Source organism: Patagioenas fasciata, chromosome 2 (assembly GCF_037038585.1).
Source record: "Patagioenas fasciata isolate bPatFas1 chromosome 2, bPatFas1.hap1, whole genome shotgun sequence".
NCBI lineage: Eukaryota > Metazoa > Chordata > Aves > Columbiformes > Columbidae > Patagioenas > Patagioenas fasciata.
This window is the reverse complement of record NC_092521.1, coordinates 169,112,561-169,136,101: the sequence shown is the minus strand read 5'-3', so window position 1 is coordinate 169,136,101 and position 23,541 is coordinate 169,112,561. Positions and strand designations below refer to the sequence as shown.

General features: G+C 59.5%; 2 protein-coding genes across 4 annotated transcripts; one reads left to right on the top strand and one right to left on the bottom strand.

The window, feature by feature from the left end:
* Positions 1–79: 79 nt before the first annotated feature.
* On the bottom strand, positions 80–5,713 carry LOC136098361 (uncharacterized). Of its 3 annotated transcripts, none has more exons than XM_065831689.2 (6): positions 5,539–5,713; positions 4,802–4,928; positions 3,451–3,564; positions 3,020–3,145; positions 2,789–2,923; positions 80–2,270 (listed from the first exon to the last, which is right to left on the bottom strand). In XM_065831689.2, the coding sequence occupies exons 1-6, from the start codon at positions 5,638–5,640 to the stop codon at positions 415–417; spliced, it is 2,460 nt and encodes an 819-aa protein (XP_065687761.1). In that variant the 5' UTR covers positions 5,641–5,713; the 3' UTR covers positions 80–414. The 3 variants fall into 3 exon arrangements, with proteins under 3 accessions (XP_065687761.1, XP_065687762.1, XP_071661556.1); XM_065831690.2 differs by having other exon boundaries at positions 80–2,267; XM_071805455.1 differs by lacking the exons at positions 4,802–4,928; positions 5,539–5,713 and adding an exon at positions 4,595–4,794.
* A 360-nt stretch (positions 5,714–6,073) lies between these two features.
* On the top strand, positions 6,074–23,277 carry LOC136099127 (uncharacterized). Its single transcript, XM_071805520.1, is given in 13 exon segments — positions 6,074–6,253; positions 6,256–6,668; positions 7,267–7,393; positions 7,955–8,062; positions 8,253–8,363; positions 8,493–8,585; positions 9,881–10,909; positions 16,484–17,212; positions 17,299–17,406; positions 18,253–18,348; positions 19,051–19,167; positions 19,315–19,428; positions 21,625–23,277. Coding segments are annotated over 13 exon segments (4,113 nt in total). The 5' UTR covers positions 6,074–6,138; the 3' UTR covers positions 22,578–23,277.
* The last annotated feature ends 264 nt before the right edge of the window (positions 23,278–23,541 follow it).

The window sequence follows — 23,541 nt, the reverse complement described above, 5'->3', positions numbered from 1 at the left end:
CTGGTGCCCCACCCCGCACAGAAAGCCCTGTGTCCCCCCCCCGAGCCAAAGGAAGCCACATTCAGCCACGGGAAGCATCTTGACTTCTACAGCATATATTGGCGCTCTCCATAAAAAGGACGAGTCCTCCATCACAGCAGCACCCGGTCCCACTCCCGCTGTCCCCCCAACCAGGACCCGGGAACAAAGGGTGACCCCCACAGCGAGGGTCTGCACGGGCAGGGCCGGGTGTCACCATCCCCATGGCAGGGCAGGGGGACCAGGGTAGCGCTGCCCATGCTCCAGCTTTCACCCGACCCTCTGGTGACCGTGGTCATGGAGAACGTCCAACATCGTCCCCTGCCCCCAGGACAGCACCTCCCGCCTTCCCCCCCAACTCTGCCGCAGTTCCCGCTCCCCCTGTCCTGTCCGTGCCTAAACGGGAGCAGGTGGCACGGGCGGCTTGTCCTCGGGGGGGTACGGCCTCTGCTGCCGCACGTGTATCCTCTGGTGCACGTTGAGGTGGTAGCGCCGCTTGAACGTCTTCTGGCAGACACCGCACTGGTAGGGCCGCTCGCCCGTGTGCCTCCAGTGGTGCCGCACAAAGTCCGAGGCCCACGTGAAGCTCCTGTTGCAGCAGGGACAGAGGATGCGGTGGCGCTTGGTGTGGCGCCGCTGGTGCAGGATCAGAAAGCTCTGGCTGGAGAAGTTCTCCATGCACTCGTTGCACGTGTACATCATTTTCCCCGTGGACAGCGGGTACCTGCTGGGGCTGGGCTTCTCCCAGGCCGTGCCGTGGTCCGTGCCGGGGTCGTGGGGCTGGGGGTCAGGGCACGGGGCCTGGCTGGAGCTCTCCTCCGCCTCCGAGAGCTGGCAGAACCCCTCGGCCGCCCGCACCCGCAGGTGACACTGGATTTTCGCCTTGGACATGAAGCTCCGGTCGCAGTGCACGCAGATGTAGGGCGGCCAGTTGCTGTGGCTCCGCTGGTGGATGGTGAGGTTGATCTTCAGCAGGAAGTTTTTCTGGCACACGGGGCACGAGTAGCATTTCTCCCGGGTGGAGTTTCGCTGGCAGGCGGCGGGCCGGCCCACGTAGGAACCGTGCACCGGCTCTGCCGGGGACTCCATGGGCTCTGCCGAGGACTCCACGGGCTCTCTTGGTGACTTCATGGGTTCCCCTGGGGACTCCACGGGCTCTGCCGAGGACTCCACGGGCTCTCTTGGTGACTTCATGGGTTCCCCTGGGGACTCCATGGGCTCTGCCGAGGACTCCACGGGCTCTCTTGGTGACTTCATGGGTTCCCCTGGGGACTCCACGGGCTCTGCCGAGGACTCCACGGGCTCTCTTGGTGACTTCATGGGTTCCCCTGGGGACTCCATGGGCTCTGCCGAGGACTCCACGGGCTCTCTTGGTGACTTCATGGGTTCCCCTGGGGACTCCATGGGCTCTGCCGAGGACTCCACGGGCTCTCTTGGTGACTTCATGGGTTTCCCTGGGGACTCCATGGGCTCTGCCGAGGACTCCACGGGCTCTCTTGGTGACTTCATGGGTTCCCCTGGGGACTCCACGGGCTCTGCCGAGGACTCCACGGGCTCTCTTGGTGACTTCATGGGTTCCCCTGGGGACTCCACGGGCTCTCTCGGTGACTTCATGGATTCCCCTGGGGGTTCCATGGGCTCTGCCGGGGACTCCATAAGCCTTTCCAAGGACTCCATGGGTTCTCTCAGGGACTCCACGGGCTTTCCTGGGGACTCCACAGGCTCTTCCAAGGACTCCACGGGCTCTCCTGGGCATTCCATGGGCTCTGCCGGGGACTCCACAGGCAGTCCCAGGGACTTCACGGGCTCTGCCAGGGATTCCGTGGGCTCCCCTGGGGACTCAACAGGCTCTGCTGGGGACTCTATGGGCTCTTCCAAGGATTCCACGGGCTCTCCTGGGCACCCCAGGTGCTCTGCTGTGGACTCCACGGACAGTCCCAGGGACTCCACAGGCTCTTCCAAGGACTCCATGGGCTCCCCTGGGGACTCCACAGGCTCCCCCGGGGACTCCACAGGCTGTCCCGGGGAGGTGACCGTGCAGCTGGGCTCTGCCTGTGCCATTGCTCCGCAGGCATCTGGTATCACCTTACGCAGCTCTTCGGGAACATCTCCCACCAGAGCCTCATCATCATCCCCTGAATCTTTCACAGCCTCCTCTTCCAGACCTTTCGAGGGTGCTTCAGGCACCACTGCCTTCTCCGCAGCGATCTCCTCCTGCGGTACCTCCACTGGGATCCCCACCTCAGCACCTGCTGGGAATTTTTCAGAACCCAAACATCACTCTTCCATGCGGTTTTGAGGTCAAGGCATAAATAGCAAGGGGCTTTCCTCCCGTGTCCCCCCTCACGTCCCGCACCCTCCTCAGCCAGCACAAATCTCAGCCCCGCTCTCCTCCTGTAGCTCAGTGTCTTCACACTTGGCTGCTACAGCTCATCCCTGCAGACACCGCAAGGATGGCTTGAGATGACAAATGTCACCCATGTGGGATGGGAGGAGTCTAACGGACACATTGGGGCTGGTCCTTTGAAGCCGATCAATGGGTGGGCTGGTTCACACCACGCCATGCCTCATCCTTCACAGTTTCAAAGCAGGCAGCATGATTTACCACCAGAACACCTTCTCGGCCCATCTGAATCGTGTAAAACCCTGTCCTGAAAGCCCCAGGCCCTAAGAGAGCCCTGTGCAAACCTCCTGCTGCTCTCTGAGCAAGCTGGTGCTCCTCTGGGCTGCCAGCCCTGCCAGGAAGGGACGAAGGGCCCTGTCCCCATACCTGCTGCTGGGGGAGGCGATGAAGACCAGTTCAGATTCACCGCTTCACGATAACATGTGGAGAGAGGGCAGGAGGGCGACGGCATGGGCTGGCTGAGATCTGCCGGGACAGTGGTGGCTTCGCGAGGGACGTGTGCTGCGAAGGCAAGAGGAGCGAGGATGATGCTGGGTGAGAACCAACCGGGCAGAGGCCCAGGATCTCTCATGTCAGCTCGATTTTCCAGCCACTCACGTGCACTGCAGTTCGCTGTGACCGCCAAGCTCCTGCTTCTCTCCGGGTCCCTACAGCTCCCCTCACAAGGCTCCTTTGTCACCTCCAGCAGAACATCATCGCTCGTGCAGCGTGGCCGGTCTGGCTCTGGGGAGGAGAAGGGCGCTTGGCTTCGCTGCAGCCAGCTGGGAGCTCAGCGCTGCAAGCGCAGGCGTGGGCGTCCCCCCTCCCAGGCGCACAGGGCAGCAGCGTCTCTGCAGCACAGCACACAGCAGCTGCTGGCTCAGAGGAGGCTTTCCAGGCTACCGATGTCTCCCTGCACACGTCCCCTGTGTCCTCCCCTCACGCAGACTGTCCACAGCCATCAAGGAGACACCTCAGGCCCTGTGGCTGAAGGCAGGGACCGCGGTCATTTCAGGGTTCTGGCACAGAAGAAACCCAGTGTCACGCACCTTTGGGTGGCTCTGGGGACACGCCAGCTCCCTCCAGGTCCAGCTCCACGGGTGCACACGGCTCTTCTCCTCTTTCGATCCGACGTAAGAGTTCGGGCTTGGACAGGGCACAGTCTGCTCAAGAACAGGACAGACATCAGAGGTGAGACGCGACAGGGTCTTTGCACTGCACCCACGGCCTGTCAACACGGAGCCAGTCCCAGCCCTGCAGAACTCCATCTCCAGCCAGGGCAGCGCCAGTGCCAGCAAACAGGGAGTTCTGGCTGCACAGGGACCAGCAGGCAGCGTTTATGGGGGGAGTATGAAACGCACCCTCTGCTATGTCTGACAACCCCCCCCAGCAACACCTGCAAGAAAATCCATCCCTGCTCCGTGTGGGGAAATCCCCGCTACAGAAACCCCCAGTCCTCCCAGAAATTCACCCTGCAGAAAGGAAAATACCCTGAAGCACAGGAAGGCTCCTGACTGAACGCTAGCGTGGGTGAATCTCCCCACAGCTCCCCTGCCTGCCTCACCACCCGCGTCTGCTCCAGACCAGCCCGTATCCTATCGGTGCTGCCGCTCCCCAGCAGCCCGCAGCGCAGGGTGGGGATGAGCGACTGATTCACCCCACAGCGACAAAGTCACGGTCACAAGCTCCCTGCCCTGCCCTGGGATCACGCTCGCACTTCTGCTCCTCAGGTTGTGCTTGCAGGGGAGTCCCACAGCAAGAGGGAAGTCCAGGGTCCTCCTCATCATCTGAGCACCAGAAAGAATTAATTACAGACACGAGGCCCTGGCTGGGCTGAGCAGGGTGTCAGAGAATCATTTAGGATGGAAAAGACCTTCAAGATCGTTGAGTCCAACTGGATTTTGGAAAGTTCATTTCTAACTGCGAGAGCCACACATTTGAAAATCCAACCAGCGGCACCCCAAACGCTGCCCCACGAGACCCTCCCCCCACACTGTGACCAGCATCGCTCCCCCGCCCAGGACAAACGGACAGCACGTCCACCGCGCTGGCACGGAAACACACGAGGATCTAGAGAGACACGGCAGAGGGAACTTCTGAGAGGACAAGAGGGTATTTCTGTGAGGACAAGAGGGCGTTTCTGTGAGGACAAGAGGGCGTTTCTGTGAGGACAAACCAGGGAGCTCATTGTACCTGTTCTCCACGAGGAGAAGACACTGAGCATTTACTCCCCCTCCTTTGTATACCTGCCAACCTCCGCCCACTGCCAGAGCGGGCAGGGAATTGAGCGGATCATTTGAGGGCTGGAGATCCCAGTGAAACACAAAGAAGCAGGAAAGCAACCCCGAGAGGTCCCCGGGCAGCGACAGCGGCTGCCAAACCGGCACAAACGGAGCGTACACACGGACACCAGCGACGCGTAGTTGTCCTCCATCACCGTCCGGTACAGGTCCTTCTGCTCGTCGTCCAGGCTCGCCCACTCCTCGGCGCTGAACTGCACCGCCACGTCCTCGAACGTCACCGGCACCTGTGGACACAGCGCCGGGCTGCAGGAGGGGCAGCTCCCCCCAAACAGCCCCTGGCCCCTCAGACATCACCCCAAACAGCAGCTCCCCAGTGCCCCTGTAGGGAGCTCCACATGCTCGCTCCCAGCCCCCACAGAGCCCCCCAAGCAGCTCCCAGCCCCAGCAGCCCACGGGATGCACCCCCAGACCCCTGAAAGCCACCTCACCCCCCCAACTGCCCCCCAAACAGCTCCCAGCCCCACAACCGACCCCAGGGTCACTCTGAGCCACCTCAAGCTCCCAACAGCCCCTCAGCGGCCCCACAGACTGACCCCCACTGCCCGCTCAGCCCTACAATGGCCCCAGAAGTGACCCCTGCGCCCATTTCCTGCCCACATTGCCCCCCACAAGCCCCTAAGTGGCCCCGTGGATCATTAAAAGCCTCCAGTCCCCCCTCAGCCCCACAATGGCCCCACAAGTGACCCCCCGGACCCACTTCAATCCCCCATCGCCCCCCACAGCCCCCTACGTGGCCCATAAGCAGCCCCAGTGCCCCCTCAGCCCCACAATGGCGCCTCCAGGCTCACCCCCAGTCCCCCTCAGCCCCACAACGACCCCCAGCCCGGTCCGTACCGCCGGCAGCCGCAGCGCCCAGGGCGGCCCGGCCCGCAGCGCCCCCTCCACCCGCTCCAGCCGCTGCTCCAGCTCCTCGAGGCGGGCGTGCAGCTCCGCCATGGCCCCGGCCGGGCGGGCAGGGCCGGCCGCCCCCGGGCAGCAGCCGCCGCCACCCTCGGGCCGCCCTCCCGCCGCCCTGCGGGCCCCGCCCCCGCCCGCAGCGCCCCCTGCCGGCCGGGCGGCGCCACGCACCGCTCCGGTGCCGCCACACGCGATGGGGCCGGCGGCCGCCGCCCGGTGTCACCCCGGAGCGGGCTCTTCCCGGTGGGGTAAACCCCGCCGCGGGGGACGTCGGAGGGGTTTCACCCAGCTGGCTGCCCCCCTCAAATCAACCACTTCTCGGTGATTGACAGCTGTCAATCACTCCCGCGGCGCTGCTGGCCGCCGGGGGGCGCTGTGACGAACGGCGGCGGGAGCGGCGCCCCCTGGCGGCAAGGTGAGGCCGCGGCAGCGGGGCGGCTCCGGTGCAGCGCGGTAAGTCCGGAGCGGCGGGGAGGGGGGGGCGGGCTCGGCGGCCGCGCACGGGAGGGAAGAGCCGAGCCCGGTGCGCCGGGACTGATGTGCGGGGAAGGGCGGGGCCCGGTGTCCCGCGGCGGGGACGGGGCGCTCCTGACCCGGCTCTCCCCTTCCCGCAGCAGCGAGCGGCCCCGGCGGGTCCCGGTGCCGCGGCCCCGCGGTGCCCTGCGCTCCGGTGCTCCCCGCCGGACAGGGCGGCGCGAATGGAGCCCCCGCAGCCGCCGAGCTGGTCCTTCCCCGCCGCTCCCGGGAGAGCCCCGCGGCCGCTCGGTGCCGGCATCCCGCTGTGGCCCGTGGTGGCCGCCGTGCGGGCGGTGGAGCGGAGCGTGGGCGCCCACGCCGCGCGGCTGCGGAGCCTGGAGCGCCGGGCGGGGAGCGCCGAGGAGAAATACTGCGAGTGCAGGAAAACCCTGGTGGAATTCGGGAGCCAGCTGGAGAGCAAGCTGGCCGTGCTGGGCACCCTCATCCAGGGGTACGGGCAGCTCCAGAGGCGCCTGGAGAACATGGAGAACCTGCTGAAGAACAAGAATTCCTGGATCCTGCAGTTGGCCCCCGGGGGTGAGGTCCCCAAGGTAACAAATGGGTCATTGAGGGCGCTGGAGGGGACGGACACAGCGGGGAAGCGGGTGGCCAGGGCCGCTTTGCTCCTCGGAGCTCCAACACCCTCGGTCTCCAACACGCTCGGTCTCCACCCGGCAACCATCTCCCGTGAGGCCTGAAATGCTCCGTGAACCCCGCGGGAACAGCGTGCCTTGTAACCACCCATCCCCTGCCTTGTGTCAGCATCGAGCAACCGCTCTGTACGTTTAGATTCCTCCTTATCTCACTGTAAAAGGACAGACTGTGGAGTTTTAACGATAGACTCTCTGTTCTTCCCCACATCGAGGTCCACAAACTGCATATGTGAGGGAATCAGGCTAGGAAAGAATATTATGGAATTCACAGTTCGTTCTCAGAGAATTAGCAAAGTCCTTTAAACTGAAGATCCGAGTCGTTACTCTCTTTGTGTCATGAGGGTGCTCCAATACAGGAATTTTTCTCTCCTTTCAGTTCTTGATGTGTGGTAGCAATAATAAATGGGATTTTCCCGCAGCTGGTGAATATAGAAATGAGGATTCATCTCTCCAGGTCACAGACCGAGTGCAGAGGGTGTCCCTCTTGCGGTTGCAGGTCCAGGTGATGTTCGACAGCGGCACCGCTGATGTTTCTGCTCCAGAGCGGGAGGATCTGGAGGGATGGCAGAGGGAGCTGCACACAAACGTGCTGAGAGGCGAGAACGAACCTCTCATCTCTCTGGGTAAGGATCGCCTTTCATCGCAGGCATCAGTACTGCAGAACCAGCTCCGCTTTGGGGACTTTTCCCCATACCTGGGAAGCTGAAATGGAGAAATAAACTGAACAGTGGAGTCAATGATACTGTTAAGCAATATTCTTTGTTCTATCAGCGCTGGGGAACACTGGGGATCATCTTCCATACTAAGAAATAATTGATGGTGTTAGTTGTAATGGTTTAGTTTCTTACTTACAAAACATCTATTAATTATTAGTTAAATATAAACTAAGCACTCTGCTTCTAAACAATGTGTTACTGAATCTTCTGTCTCCTCTTGTCACAGAGAAGGACCTAAAACTTGGAAAAGCACCCCCTTATTTTGCAGGTGGTCAGAAAACACTGATCATGTCAATTGGTTAATGGGGGGTACGTCTTTTGTAACTTAATCACGGTGTACATTAATTTAGCAGCTCCTCTTCACCACCGTCTCCCGGAGGGGTCTGGCTGATGGAGCTGGTTTAGGGAGCGCAGTTTCCCCCCCATGGACACAGCAGCAGGGAAACCTTTGTGTCTGTCCCTCAACAGATTACGCCATCTCCAAACCTGACCTCCTGTCCCGGCTTCAGAGCGGAGAAACGCCCTGCGGCAGTGACAAGGTGACCTCGAGAGAGATCCCAGCAGAACCAAGCGCAGGCAAGAGATGAATCACGGCTCTGTGCTCAGGCGCGATGCTTGCGCGGGGGTGTCACCAGCCAGAGGGTGTCACGGGGTGATAGTCCTGGCTCACTATGGAGGAGGCTCCGCAGATCTCAGGAGGAGCAGGGTCAGGGGGAGTAAAAGTGTTAGAAAAATACACAACAGGTTGGATCTTTCTCATTAGCAGAGTCTCTGCTGTTCGGACTCGGTGCGAACAGCCAGGACAGCAGAGGAGGAGCGCAGTGCCCCACGGGACAGGATGGCCTGGAGGGAACCGCGCTGGCTGCGCCCGCACCCGGTGAGCGCTGCTCTGCACAGGCGGACGGACACGCGGACGGGGAGGACACACCGCGGCGCGGTGGGCACGGCGAGGGCAGACCCAACGGTGCTGAGAGCCCGTGAAGACGTTTCCTCTTTCCCCCGGCAGAGTACGGCGTTCCAGAGCCGAGCTTCGCGGGCGTGGTGAAGCAAGAGGAGTGCGGAGCCACGGAGGACGCGGAGTTTACCGAGCTCAGCGTGGGTGAGTTCCGAGCGATCGCCCCGCGCGCTGTGCGGCTGGAGACGCGGGGAGTCCTGGAGCTGTAGAACCACAGGATGTCCCGAGCTGGAGGGACCCACAGGACCATGGAGTCCAACTGCTGTCCCTGCACAGCACACCCCACAGGTCACCCCGTGTGTCTGGGGGCGCTGTCCAGTCTCTTCTTGAACACTGTCAGGTTGGGCTGTGACCCCTCCCTGGGAGCCTGCTCAGTGTCCAGCACCTCTGGGGAAGAACCTTTGCCTCATGTCCCACTGACCCTCCCTGGCACATCTGCTGCCGTTCCCTGGGCCCTGTCACTGTCACAGAGCAGAGCTCACCCTGCCCCTCCGGCTCCTGCTGAGGAACCTGCAGCCCATGGGCTCTGCCCTCAGTCTGCTCTGCTCCAGCTGAGCAAACCCAGGGACTGCAGCCGCTCCTCACACGGCTTCCCCTCCAAACCTTCACCAGCTTTGCAGCCTCTTCTGGACACGCTCTAGCAGTTTATTATAATTTTCATGCTGTGGCACCCAGAACTGCCCCCGGTGCTCCAGGTGAGGCCACGTGTGTCCTACTGTGGGACAGCGTGTGCCGAGGGGCTGAGAGTGGAGGGGAAGGAGCAAGAGCCACGCGGAGGTTGGAAACGGGCAGAAAGCATACGGACAGTTTTACTAGTCGGAGGATTAAAGTGCCATTTTCAATGGAATTTGCCCTGCCATGCCTAAATTTTCGGTGCTTTTCCTCCTCTCCGTGTGTAACCTCTGCATGTTGTCACCCTCACTGTCGGTCACTGCACAGCCCTGGTGAGCGGGAGGTGACAATGTCCAGGCAGGAGACCGATCCCCGTTTGGATTTTGCCCTCCCGCTGCTGACAGCTTTCCAAATGGTTGTGTGTTGGCGGTTTCCACCCTTGGCCTTTGGTTGGTTTTCTAGCTGTGGGTCATTTCCAACCAAAATGTAGGTGTTCAGGTAGGAATGGGAGTCAAGAGAAGTTGGAGACAGGTTTAGCGTGAAGAGAAAACCCACCCACCGAGCTCAGGGGTGAAAAGCAATGAACCCTCAGAAAATGTACGGCCCCGGTGAGGACTGGAGGAGGCTTCCTCCTTCCATACGTATTCTCGAGTCAAAACCGACCAGTCCCCGTGCTTTTCTGGAGTTCTCTCTCCAGGCGCCCCAGCTGGCTGCTGCCTCTGTAAGACGGGCCTGTTCAGTTTGGGGGCGGCGGGGGAAGGAGTGGGGGGCACTGCAGAAGCATCTCGTGTCTCACAAATGAACGCCCCCTCTGTCGTTCTGGGCAGTTCCGGCGGAGGAGGTGATGACATTCAAAGTAGAGCAGCTGGACTCTGAGGAATGCCCCCAAAGCTCAGAGCCCCCCACCACCCTGTGCGGGGACCCAGAGGAGCTGCTTTTCCGGGGTCCCAGTCCGTACGGCTCCGCCGTGCAGGGACACCAGAGCATGAGCAGGTTGGTGCCATCTGCCCCGGGAGAAGAGGCTCTTGGTGGAAACAACGCTGTCACGTTCTATGGACAAAACCGTCCCAGCAGGAGACCCCGCTCGTGTGCCACATGTGGGAAGGGCTGCTGTCTGCGGGAGATGCTGGCGGCACACCAGGAGAGCCACGGCGCACCGTGCGGCAGCGAGCGCGCTGGAGACGAGGGGTTCCTCCATCAGCAGCACCCGTGGAGCCACGGGGAGGAGAGGACCTATGGGGAGGAGAGGACCTATGGAGAGGAGAGGACCTATGGGGAGGAGAGGACCTATGGGGAGGAGAGGACCTATGGAGAGGAGAGGACCTGCGTGGAGGAGAGGACCTGCGTGGCCATGGAGAGGTTCAGGCAAAGCCAGAATGCAGAAGCCCACGCCGGCATCCCGACCATGGACAAGGTGGACATCAATCCAAGGTGCGTGAGAAGCGCCAACACCAACGGCAGCTGCAAGCCAAGTCAGAGGAGCCACCCCCGGGGGAGGCCATACAAGTGTGAGAAGTGTCAGGAGTGGTTCTACCAAAAGAAAACCCTCGTCATCCACCGGCGTGCGCACTCGGGCCGGAGCAGAGGGGTCCTGGGCTGCTCGTACTGCGGGAAGACCTTCAGCCACCCGTCCAACCTGGTGCGGCACCAGAGGATCCACACCGGGGAGAGGCCGTACCAGTGCGACGAGTGCCCGAAGCGCTTCACCCAGAAGCAGCACCTGCTCCAGCACGAGAAGATCCACCAGCGCGAGAGGAGCCGCGCGGGCGCCGGGAAGGTGACAGCGCGCAGGCTGGGGGGACACGCGGCCCTGCAGCCCCTTGAGGAGGGAGCGGAGAGAGCGTCTGCTGCTCGGCGTTAAGGGCTTCCTGACAATTCACCCCAAAGTTCCGAGCAAAGCAGGATTAGGCTCCACCTTGGCACCACTGCCCTTTTGTTGTGGTGGTGATGGTGTGGCCACAGGACCTCGTAGTGTCCCCAAAAACCCTCCAGGATGAGAGTTTCAGGCCTCTCCAAGTTCCGAGTCGGTTGTTTGGACTGGTCCCGGTGAGGCGGGGTTTTTGAAGCGGCTGCTCTTCTTCCCCTGGGCTTTCCCTGGCTGCTCCCTCCACAACGTTCTGCTGCCCTCAGTTTCTCGGGCAGGTTTGCGTTGCACGTTCGCAGGATTCCTGGCAACCGAACGCTTTCACGAGTGAGGGCTGCATGGATTGCCCCGTGGCCAGGGAGGCACGGCCGGTCGGTTCCCAGCTCTCTCCAAGCCTTGGCACGGGACAAATGACATTTTCTCTGCTGCTTGTGCTCAGGAAGCTACCTGGAAAACACAGCTCCAGTTCCTTCTCCAGAGCTCCAGGTCAGACTTGGTTTGTGGTGAATGAAGGCAGTGCGGCCACGCTCTGCCCGGAGCTGTGATGGGCACTGGACACGCTGCGCTGGAGGCTCCAGCTCCGTGCAGGATTTGCTGGGCTGTTTGTCACTTCTGAGCATGCCTGAGGAGGTGGTGTCACCCAAATCTCTGGTACTGAGCACACCCGGGGGAGGTGGCGTCACCCAAATCTCTGGTACTGAGCACACCCGGGGGAGGTGGCGTCACCCAAATCTCTGGTACTGAGCACACCCGGGGGAGGCGGCGTCACCCAAATCTCTGGTACTGAGCACACCCGGGGGAGGCGGCGTCACCCAAATCTCTGGTACTGAGCACACCCGGGGGAGGCGGCGTCACCCAAATCTCTGGTACTGAGCACACCCGGGGGAGGCGGCGTCACCCAAATCTCTGGTGCCTGCAGCAGAGCCCCAGCGGAACTGATGGGGACGCCGCTTGTAACGCAGAGGTGGGCACGGCTGTCCTGCCGGGCTGCGGTGACGTTCCGCTGACCCCTGTACACCAACACCGTTTTTATTGGCATTTCATCATTGCCTCCGTCTCCCTCTGCTCCTGCTAGCCTGCCATACGGATGCTTTTTGCTTCTGGGGATCGGCTTTCACCACATCCCAAACCGTTAATTGTGCAGCGTGTGAAACGCGCTTAGCGAATTGCCCAAATCCGAACGGCCACTGCAGGGCTGGCGCTGTGCCTGACTTGGTTTTAAACCCGCTGCTCGCTCTCGCCATCGCTAATTGGGCTCCAGAAACCCTTGTGTCGCCTCCCGGTCCGCAGGGGTCTGCAAGGGGGTTGGTTCATCCCCCAGGGATGCTCCCTGCTCCGGTCACCTGCAGGACAGAGCTTTCAGGCTGCAGACTCCTCCGGCCACCAACCGAGGTCCTGCCAGGTTCATTGTGTGCCTGTCACCTGGTGTTCTGTCACCTCTGGGTGTTCGGTGGCCACAAAGTGTTGAACATGGAGCAGTTTTCCTCCCGTTTGCCTGAGGGGGAGTCCCTCGGCAGCTCACAGAGCGGGACGTTTGATACCCCAACAAGCAGTTTGGGTCTTATCCAACAAGCAGGTGGATTAATCAGTTCTCCAGAGGTTTTCCCGGTCAAACTGCTGGTTGATGTTTTACACTTTTCTTGCTCAGACTGTGAGCCCTCAGGGCAGGGAACTTGTTTCTACCTGTTTGTAAACGCCAGTTAAACTTGCAGCAGTGGATACTTCACTTCTAATAACAATCACGTTAACCTTGAATGGATTAAAGCTGTGAGGTTCCAAATGCTTCTCCCTTTTTTTGTCTTTTTAGAATCATTTTAGCTGCTGACAAATGGCAGTTTGTAGTACGGTGCCTTCCGATGGACGGACAAACGTCTGCCTTCAATTGGAAAAAATAACGGGAGTGCGTTTTTATTGGGTTTTGTTGGGTTTTTTTGGGTGCTGTGGAACCTGAGCAGGAGCGTTGTTTTCTGCCACCCGAGCAGGGCCTGGATGGTGAGATTATCTAAAAATAGGCTGTGAATAAGCTCGCTGTACAACCCTCATCCCATCGATCGCTGCCCGCAGAGCGTTTCCAGCAGCCGCGGCGTTGCTGGTGATGTCGGTTCAGCTCAGCTGAGGAGGAGGAGGATTTGTTCTGGGATGAAGACGCAACGATGCTGCCACATAAAGGATCGCTTGGGCAGCAAACCACTTTGGGTGCCTTTCCGGGGCTGTTCCTGTGCCTTATGAAGGGACAATGACAAGAAATAAGTCTTGCCGCATTGCCACGTGTCCCCCCATTGCACTACTGTGTATCTGTCTAGTGCTGCCCTCCCGCCACTTTGTTATTATTAGATGCTTTAGTTCCAAACGTTATTTAAAGAACAAACGAAGAAGGTGTCGTGTTCACATCTGAGAGATGTCGCCGTAGCCACGGCCGTAGAAGAATTGGTGTTTGGGTAGCGAAATGAGGGTGTTTGAGGAGGGTTACGCCATCTCAACAGCACCCTCTCATTTTGGACCGGGAGGCTTTACATGCTGACTGCTGAGCACCAGAAGCGCTCGATGCGCTCCGTGTTCCATCTCGATGCTGCCTTGGGTGGTACAGATGGAGCAGCATTTTGCACAGTGAGTCACGGCTTCCCTGTTCTAGCCCCTGTATTTCAGGGACAGTTTTGTATATTTGCAACAGATCTCAGAGCTATTTTGAGATTCATCCTGCTTACATCTGAAAAACTCAACCCTGAATCCAAGAAGAGATGTCGAGTGACACAGAAACGCGCTGCTCTTCCAAGGCCAAGAGGAAGAAGATAAATCCTCGTGTGCACAGATAGGGTGATGAAGAAGAGCAGGAGCTACAGGGGAAGGTGTGATGGGGAAGGAGGGAGGGTTTGGGGAGCACAAGGTCTCCTACACCCACCCTGAGATGCATTGTGGAGTCTTCACGTCTTCCTGGAGCAAGCGCTGAGCTTTTCTCATCCTTGGGTCGCACTTCTCTTCCCGTCCTGCTTAGCGTAGGCTGGAGAATGGCAGCAGCCCCCATGGCAAGGCCGGACATCCAGGCTGAGATAACACAAAAAAGGCAAAGATGTGCAGAAAAATAGAGAACAAAAATCAAATCACACAGGTGCACCCAGGACAGCAACATCTTACTGGATTCTGAGATTCTTGAGGCGCAAACTGTTTTGTTTAAAAGCGGCTCAAGCTTTTGTTTGTTCATTTCGCAAGGACTTTCTGTTGTTAGAGCAACTCCATGGCTCTTATTGCCTTGTGACTTCACATTGTGTCTATAGAAGCCTCTCCATGTCTTACCGCGCAGGAGGAATTCGGTGTATCCCATGGAACGCTGGCGCTTCTGCGTGTGAGATGGACGCGGGCTCCCCTGCACCCAGCTCCCCACAGACGGATCGAATGCAAGTGAGCCCAGGAGCCCAGGGCAGCCCCGGCGCCCCCCAGCAGCCCGGCCGCCCCTGGCAGGAGCACCAGGACCACGCACATCTCACAGGTGTCACCCAGCACCATCGCCAAGTTCTTACGCTTCTTTCTGTGCCACACTCGGTACGAGCCCTCCAGCCCCTCCTGGCCCAGCAGCGGGTCCTGGTTGCCACGGGTGGGACAGCAGGCAGGGTTCAGGGAGGTGGGTGAGAGCGGTTCCTTGTGCTGCAGGTCAGACACCGGATTCCTGCTGCTGGAGGAGGGCCTGGGGTGTCACCCAGACTCTGGGAACACCTGCAGCGGGGACCCCGCATGCTTCTGGAAGACCTGCATTTGCTGATGTCCTGGGTTTGTTACAAAATAGGTTCTCTTTTAGTGAATTTGCCTGTCAGCCAAAGCCTTCCTATCAGCTGTTTTCCTGAAAGCCAGGTACATGTTTTGGTAGACATAGCAATGGTGCACAAGGTCGCTGAGCTGATAAGGATGGATGCACATCCTGCAAGAGAAGCAACGAGAAACAGGGGATCAAAAACTGACCAACTAAGTGCTCCATCCCATTCACGTCATACTTCATAGAAAAGTGGGAGATCACGAGGATCTCATCGCTTTTCCTTGTGGTGACATCAGCAGAGGACCTTGCAAGTTGTCCCTGTGAACTGAGGCCAGTGAGAGACTGAATCCAGCTCCGGGTGGCTGCAGAGTCCAGTTCAGGACTTCGGCTGCCGGCTCTGCAGTTGCGGGGACTTTCCAGATTGGTTTTGTATATTTTGTATTATTTCCTCTACTTTTATCGGTAGAATTAGTAAAACATTTTTAATTTTTCCAGTTCTCTTCTCTCTGTCCTTCTTTCCGTCCCGATCGCCTGTCCTGAGTGGGAAGGGGGGAGAGGGTGTTAACAGCACATCTGCCAGGGTTTTATTGTCACCCCGCCATCAGACCTCGACAGCTGAATTCCCCAGTAGCGGGTGCACCCTGTGCACAGCACCCAATAAGGGCCTCCAGCCACTTCAGCTTGGTGCTCGTTTGTGGAACACATCTGAGACATGAGCCTCTCCCCATGCTGGCGAGGACCGGGATGTAAGGAAAGTTTAACACAGGAACGTTGTTTTAACAAAACTGGGGACCCGGCGCCTGACCCCAGCAGAGGGAAGGACTGAGAATCCTTAACGTAAAACAGAGTCTCTTCGCACTGATCCCAAAATACATACTGGTACCTGTATTTGAAAAGTCCATCTAGGGGGAAGATTAGCCAAAGAGCCGGGAACCCATACTCTAAATAGAAAATAAGGGGAAGGGGTTGTTAGAAGTAGATGAATGGGACAGGCAAACTGAGGCAGGCAGCGGGTCATTTGTAAACCTGCAGTACCAACCACTGGGGACAGGGGAGGGAATTTGCAGCCGGGATTAGGGTGATATAAGCAGGCGCTTTGTGCCCTATGCTGTGTGCTGACCTTTAGGCAGGACACCCAGCCCTGCAAAATTGTTAATAAAATCTGCTTTGCTAAGAGATCCTGCCTGGACCTGTTATATGGGGAGGATGATGAGGGGAGCCCAGACCTTTGTGGCTCTGAGGGCTCTGGAGGATACGAAACCCTTGTGGCTCTGGGGGATCCCAAACCTTCGTGGTTCTGCAGGGAGCTGATCCTTCACAGCTATGAGAGGAGTTTAGTGTCTCGTGGCTGTGAGGGGACCCGTCTGTCCCAGACCTGAGGGGATCCCGAGCCCCTCTGCCCTGGGGATCCCTGGTACCTCACAGATCTGAGGGGCTGTTGATCCTTCGTGGCTCTGTGGGGATCCCGAGCCCCCATAGCTCTGAGGAGACCCTGGTCCCTCCTGGCTCTGAGTTGATCTCCAGTCCTTCCTGAGTTCAAGAAGATCCCTGATCATCTCAGAGGCTGCCCAATCCCTGCCAGCTCTGAGATGATCCCCAGTGCCCCCCAGCTCAGAGGAGCCCCTGATCCCTCTCGGTTCTGAGAGAATCCCCCATCCCTCCCAGCTCAGAGGATCCCCATCCCTCCTGGCTCACAGGATCCCCGGTCCACCCTGCTCTGAGGGTCCCAGATCCCCCCCGGCTCAGAAGATCCCCTGTCCCTTGGCTTAGACGATCACCGATCCCCCCGACTCAGACGATGCCCGATCCCCCCCGGCTCAGAGGATCCCCGATTCCTCCGCTCGGATGATTTCCGCTCCCCCCCCGGCTCAGAGGATTCCAGCTCTCCGCGCTCATTGGATCCCCGCTCCCCCCGGCTCAGACGCTCCCCGCTCCCCCCCCGGATCAGAAAATCACCGCTTCCCCCCGTTCAGACGCTCCCCGCTCCCCCCCCCGATTCAGACGCTCCCCGCTCCCCCCGTTCATTGGATCCCCGATTCCCCCGCCCCGGCCCGGTGCCGGGCCCTCCCGCCGGGGGGCGCCGCAGTGCGCGGCGCAGGGCGGCCAGCAGGGGGCGCTGCGGGGCGGGCGGCGGCCGGGCCGCTCTCGGTGTCTCGGTGTCTATCGGTGTCTCGGTGTCTCGGTGTCGGTGTCGGTCGGCAGCAGCGGCCATGGCCGGGCCGCGGCTCGGGCGAGCGGAGGCGGTGGCGGCGCGGCTGCTCCGGCTGGAGGCGCGGCTGGCCCGGGCGGAGCGGCAGCTGCGGGGCGCGCTGGCTCTGCGCGGCCGCCTCCGGGCGCTGGAGCGGCGGCTGGAGAACGGCGGCGGGGCCCCGCGGGTGCCGGCGCGGCGCGGGGCGGCGGGGCCCGGGCGGGGGGCGGCGCGGGGCCCGGTGAGCCCGGAGGACGTGTGGGTGCAGTTCAGCGAGCGGGAGTGGCGGGCGCTGCGCGGGTGGCAGCGGGCCCTGCACCGCGCCGTGCTCCGCAGGAACTACCACATGCTGCTCCCGACCGGTAAGGCCGCGACGGGGCGGGGGCGGGCGGGGGGTCCCCGGTGCCCGCGGTGCCCCCGGCCGCCCCTCACCCGCCGCCTCCCGCAGAGCCCGACGTGCCCAGGCGCGCCCAGGCCCGGTGGGGACACGGGAACCAGCCGTGCCGGAGCTGCGGGGACGGGGACGGGAGAGGTGACCTGGCCGAGAGCGGCACCGGTGAGTGGCCGCGGGACAACCGGGCCGGTGGGACGCGAGTGGCAAACACCCACGAGTGAGGTCTCCTTGGGAGCCTCTCAACAGCACGAGTGGGCTCCTAAACTGGGCTGTTGGGCATCTCAGCCCTCCCGGTCTCACCAAACTCCCCCTCAAACCACGTTCCTCCCTCTCGCGGGTGCTGAGCCGCCCGTGCGGCCCCCGCGCTCCCCTCGCCGTGGGGCCGTGTCGCGGGGCGGTCAGCGTGGGCTGACGCTCGGTTTGCCGACCGGAGGCTGTCAGGAGCGTTTCCTATTGCGCTTGCACAAACCTGCACGGTGCGGTTGCTTTTGCACACACAAAGTGCTCCTCTGACTCATTGGTTGTGCTGGAGGTATAAAGGTGAAGTGCTGAGCGTTAGTCCGTCTGTTTTTCCTTACGTGTTTAATTTTTTCATTCGTAACTCTGGCTGGAGCTTTTCTGATGGGTTAGAAGTGGTGTGTGTTTTATGGAGAGTGACTGGAGAGGAACCAGCATAACCCAGCAGAGCCAGAAGAGAAGCAAGACCCGGGAACAGGAGTTCCGATGGCTCTGTCCTCTCCGAGGCCGCGCCAAACACCTTTTCATTTGCTGATGGGCGCTGCAACAACGTGGACGTTACACTTGTGTTAAACTTTTGTGTGTTTCTGCAGCTCAAACATCTGCTGAGGGTTTTGTGACAGATGTTTTAGGGCTGTTTCAGAGACTGTGGTCAGCAAGAACGGGGTTTTCTTTAGAAGGGGTCTAGAACAGAGCTGCCGTGCCTGGGGTGGGACGAGAATTGGAGTTAATTTTGTGCCTGGAATTAATAGCGTTGTTTCCTATGACCAGAAGACAGCATAATCCATATTAAGCAAGAGGAAGAGCTGTGCGCCGCGGATGAGCAGGAGGAGGAGGCTGGAGAAGCTCCCGGAGAGCCCTGCCCAGGTGAGTAACTGCGTTCCTCCAGGGAGAGCCAAACACACCGATGGCATTCCAAGGGTGCTGGCTTTTCCTTTCCACTCTGCTCATTTATTCCACATCGTTTCTAAGAAGCTCGCCAGTTTTGAACAGGCTTGCCGCCGTTCCTGACAGGTAGGGACCGATATGTTGTCCCTCCCTTCTCACGGCCGTTTGGGAGCGTGCGGAGCGTGTCCCTGGTTGTCACCCGAGCAGAGCGGCACAGGGTGGGAGATGTTTCCTCCTCCCTTGAATTCCTTGGTTCGCGTTCCTGAAGCTGGTCAAACATCTGGGGCAAAGTGGGCTGCTCTTCAGGTTGTGGGGCTGTGGGTGGCGTGGCAGAGGCACAACCCGGTGCCTCTTTTGCCGCCGTGGTTTTTCCACGTGCACCGACTCCTTGGTGGTGCTGTTGCTGTAACGGCCGCGCAGCCCAGGGCCCTGTTTCTTGCCTTCTTGTGTCTCTTTGTGCCTCTTGTGTCTCTCTGTAATTTTACCTGGCTCCCAGGGTATGTAACAGATGGGGGGTTTAGGCCTTTTCATCAGGTTTCATTAAGAAACTGGGATTACGGGAGCTTGGCTTGGGGGAAAACAAAACAAAAAGAAACACAAAACGAACCAACCGACCAAAATCCTACAAGGACGGGTTTCACCCTTGTGAATGATCCGCTTGTCTTCCATTTTCTCCTTTAGCAGAGCAAGCGTTCTACGAGCCTGAGGCTCCGGGTGCACCCGAGAAAGGCGAAGAGGGGGATCCCAGGGAGCTGCCGGGCGCGGGGGACGAGGAGCTGCCCCGAGACCCCGACCCGGGTGAGCCGACACCTCCCACCGCAGGATCCACCCCTTCCCACGTCCTGTCTGTGTCAGCGCTTCCCTTACCCCCGCGAATGCCCAGATCTGTGCTTCTCCTCTTCCTCCTGCGTTCCCTCAACGGTGCAAATTCTCCCCAATTAACAGGATTTCAGGCTTACGCAACGGACGTTTTGTCGTGGATTAAACAAGAGGAGGAGCCGCGCTGCCCTGAGCGGCGACGCTCGGAGAAGGAAGAAACTTCTACACATTCAAGCACAGGTCAGTGGTGGATTTAAGCAGAGGTTTCTGGGACAGTAAATCTAATTCAGAGCATTTTTTAATACTATATTAAATGTCACGACCTTACAGCGTAAGCCATGAAAGAACTGGAGCAAAGCTCAGTCTGCTGCTGGTTAATATCTGTTCACCACCCAACTCAGATGTTGTCAGCTGAGGAGTCTCCTTCCTTCCTGAGCCGGCCCAAAGCGCCGCCTGGGGTTTCTGTTTAGGCGGGCCCAGCGCTGCGCTCAGGCCGTGCGGGTCGAGGTTGTGCTTCCAGCTGGTTTGGTGGTGTCTGAAGCTGCTGCCAGTGAGCGGGGAGCCCTGGCTTGGCAGCCCCACGCAGGACAGTGACCCTGCAGCGAAAGAGAAGGCGGCTTTAATGCCAGGCAGTTTGAGGATGTGTGATTTGGAGATGTACACGCTAACATTTACCTAGAGGAGTGTTTGTACCGAGTGTATGGGTCACGCCTGAGGTGGAGTTAATAGAGATTCATCTTTGGGTTGAGGCTTAACCGCAGGGAGAGGGTGTGCAAGTTCAGATGGGTTGGTAATTAAATATAATGCAATCTCCTGGGCCACAACCCAAGGACCACACAGTGCTGGCTGTCAAGTGGGTGACTGGGGAGAGAGTGCGGAGGAGTATTTTGTGTAGAAATCGGTTGGTTGCCTGCAATTCCTTCATGTAAGTTATCCGGACACTGACGGGCATGCGATGGAGTCACTCCAGAGTAGGTCACTGGGAAAGCTCTCGGTGTGCCGGGAGCAGCCGGCATCGATGGGTTTGTAAAACGCCGTCCGGGATGTTGCCCTGGAGCGCGGCCGGATCAGCTCCACGTCCCTCCTTGCTGAGGGAGACCAGTTCCTTCTGCTCCCCCAGCCTCCCAGGGCGGGCTGAGTGTGCTGCAGAGCTCCCAGTCCGTGCTCACACCCCGCCCGGAGCTGCCGGGCTGACAGGACACGCTTAGACAACCACTGGACAGCAACCGATGCCTTTAACGTTCACGCTGTAGCTCGGCCGGTGGTAGCGTGTTTGTGTGCTGGTGTCCCAGTACACAGCCGGGGGAATAGGAGCTTGGGGTGTTTATGAAGCACCGATAAGTTTGGACCCAGGTGGTCGATGCTACTGAGACCCGCGGTCCTTCCTGGTGCTCAGTGGAGCCTTTTCTGCAGCAGCTCTCAGGTACTGGAAGGGTCACAGGCCTTAGAGGACAGGGAAACCATGGAGTGTTAAAGCTGGGCTGGAGGGCGTTGGTGGAAATGAGCTGGAAAATGAATCCCTGGATATTGGTCGCAGGAAAATAATTACAGCAAGAAGCAATTTGCAGGTCAGCAGAACAGTTTTGTCCGATGGCGAATCTAGAGCTCAGCTGCCAGGTACCTTTTGGGGTTGGATTATCAGGAATCATAGGATGTCCTGAGCTGGAGGGACCCACAGGACCATGGAGTCCAACTGCTGTCCCTGCACAGCACACCCCACAGGTCACCCCGTGTGTCTGGGGGCGCTGTCCAGTCTCTTCTTGAACACTGTCAGGTTGGGGCCGTGACCCCTCCCTGGGAGCCTGTTCAGTGTCCAGCACCTCTGGGGGAAGAACCTTTGCCTCATGTCCCACTGACCCTCCCTGGCACATCTGCTGCCGTTCCCTGGGCTCTGTCACTGTCACAGAGCAGAGCTCACCCTGCCCCTCCTGCTCCTGCTGAGGAACCTGCAGCCCATGGGCTCTGCCCTCAGTCTGCTCTGCTCCAGCTGAGCAAACCCAGGGACTGCAGCCGCTGCTCACACGGCTTCCCCTCCAAACCTTCACCACTTCACAGCCTCCTCTGGACACGCTCTAGCAGCTCCATATCTTTTCATACTGTGGCACCCAGAACTGCACGCAGGAGTCGTGAACATTGGGGTGTGATGGTGTCCACTCTGTCAGGGAACTCAGGCCTCACGCTTCGGATATCTGAATGAGAGGGTGAAACATTGCGTTAAATGATTTTCACGTAGATTTCTAAACATAATTGCGAAAAGACGAAAAGACCTTTTGTTTTCCTGGAGCTTTTGTTTCAGTGCAACTCTGTTTCGTGCTCTTCTCCCAATATTAAAACCTCCCATCTTATTAGTCTGTCTGTTAGTGTGACATGGATGTAGACTTGGACGCTCTTAAGAGGCTTCCTTAACTGAAATACCCCGCGATCTGTCTGTTCCAGGGCATGATGGAAACGCGAAGAGGGACCCTCCGTCAGATTGCTTTGAGAGCACGGCGTGTGACTCGGGGGTACCGGCAAGACCTGCAGAGAAGTTTTCCAAGGATGCTGTTCCTGGAGTAACATGGGACACCCCGTGTAGTTCAGAAGTCATGGAGACGAACACCACGGGGAGCGGCCTTGGCGGCGACACTCGGGGGTTTGCAGAGCACTTCGATTTCTTTAGCGCTCAGGAAAACGGCGTTGGGAAGAGACCGTGCGAGAGAAACCCCGGGCAGCAGGAACATCTTCAGGGAGCCCAAGAAGAGGAGAAGGGTCTCGGCGAGAGGATGTTCCACCTGCTGCACCCGCAGCCGTGCGCTTCGGGTGAGAGAGGGGCCGGGCAGGGGGCTCCTGCGCCCTCCGAGGGGCCGCCCGAGCGCGGACTGAACCCCGCGGACGGCACGGGGCTCGGGGACCAGGGCGGCCCCGCCGGGGAGGAGCAGCCGCCTGCGGAGGGCGAGGAGACCTTCCCCGCCGAAAACCCGCCGGGCAGCCCCTGCTGGGAACCGCGGCCGGACAAGCCGGGGCCGTGGGGCCGGTGCCGGCAGCATTCGGGGGGCAGCCCCGCCAACCAGCAGCAGGGCCAGGGCAGGGGCAAGTCCTACATCTGCAGCGACTGCGGGAAGAGCTTCATTTGCCATTCCTGGCTCGTCAGGCACCAGATGACTCACACGGGAGAGAGGCCCTACAAGTGCTCCGAGTGCGACAAAAGCTACCGGAGGAAGGATTATCTGCTGAACCACCAGCGCCAGCACTCTGGGGAGAGGCTCTTCCAGTGTCCCCTCTGCAGGAAACGGTTTGTGCGCAGGAGGAGTTTCATGAAGCACCAGGAAAGTCACGTCCAAGAAACGCACCTGACGTTGGGGGGCTGGCCCTGCACGGAGCTCCGGGGGTCTGTCATGCACTCCATATAGAAAACCCCGGCCGGGCGGGACCCCCAGCTCCGCGCTGGACCCTGGGGAGGGGGAGGCAGTTGAACAGCCCCTCCCAGCCAAAGGGGGAAGGCTGGGGGGTTATTTTCCGCAAACCGCCTTGCGATGGGCTGCAGAGCCGTTTCGCAGCTTCCACCGGTGCCTGTAGCGGTTGGGGAGGCGCTGGAGCTGCGCAGGAGGCCTGTGTTGGGCAGAGCTCCTGCGGGGCGTGAATCCACGGGCAGAGAAATCACATCGGCACACCGAACAGTTTGTGACACATCAGGCTGGAGAATATTTGGAATCGTATCCCTCAGCTGCTGGGCATCCAGGGTCCAGGGACTGGGCTGAAAGGGATTTACAGTTACTAATTGTCCACTAAACAAGTGAAACGGTGTCAGGAGGAAGGAAAGCGGTGACCCTGCGGCTGCTTAAAAGGAGGCGCTTCCAAGAGCGAGGGGCAGAGCCCCAGGGGCAGGTGCACCCGTGGGGCTCCGTGCTGCCGAACCGGAGCGGACTCCCCGCGGCCTGGAGCTGTGACACGGCCGGGGAGCCCAAACACGGTTTTCATTTGTGTAGCCTTAAAGTCGTGTTGCACTTACTGGCCATGTTGTTGCAGGTCTTCTGTGTGTGTTCAGTTTTCCAAATCTTATGAAAACAGAACATTTAGATGCTCGTTAAACGTTCTCCTTCAGAAACTGTATTGTTGATGTATTCGGTGTCTTTTAAAGGGGAAAGCGCCGTTGAGTCTGATGTGCAGCGGCACTGCAAGGACGCAATTCGTTCCTTTTGGTAAGAAGCGCCTGGATGGCGTTGAGCCTTGTGGAAAAAATACAGAAGCAGCAGCAGTCGGGCAAGAGCCCATTTTAGTTCAGGGCTCCTCCATTGTCAGGGAATTGGGACAGATTTTGTTAATGAGCCTTTTTTATGTGCATATTTCTGCTTTTGTCAGGATGCTTTTATGTTG

Excerpts from the sequence above, each read along its gene's own strand:
- LOC136098361 (XM_065831689.2), bottom strand. The coding sequence starts at position 5,640 with ATGGCGGAGCTGCACGCCCGCCTCGAGGAGCTGGAGCAGCGGCTGGAG. Across the intron at positions 3,565-4,801 it reads CGCGTCGCTGGTGTCCGTGT|ACTGTGCCCTGTCCAAGCCC; the intron begins GTACGCTCCGTT and ends GTTCTTGAGCAG. Across the intron at positions 2,924-3,019 it reads CACAGCGAACTGCAGTGCAC|CACACGTCCCTCGCGAAGCC; the intron begins GTGAGTGGCTGG and ends TTGCCTTCGCAG.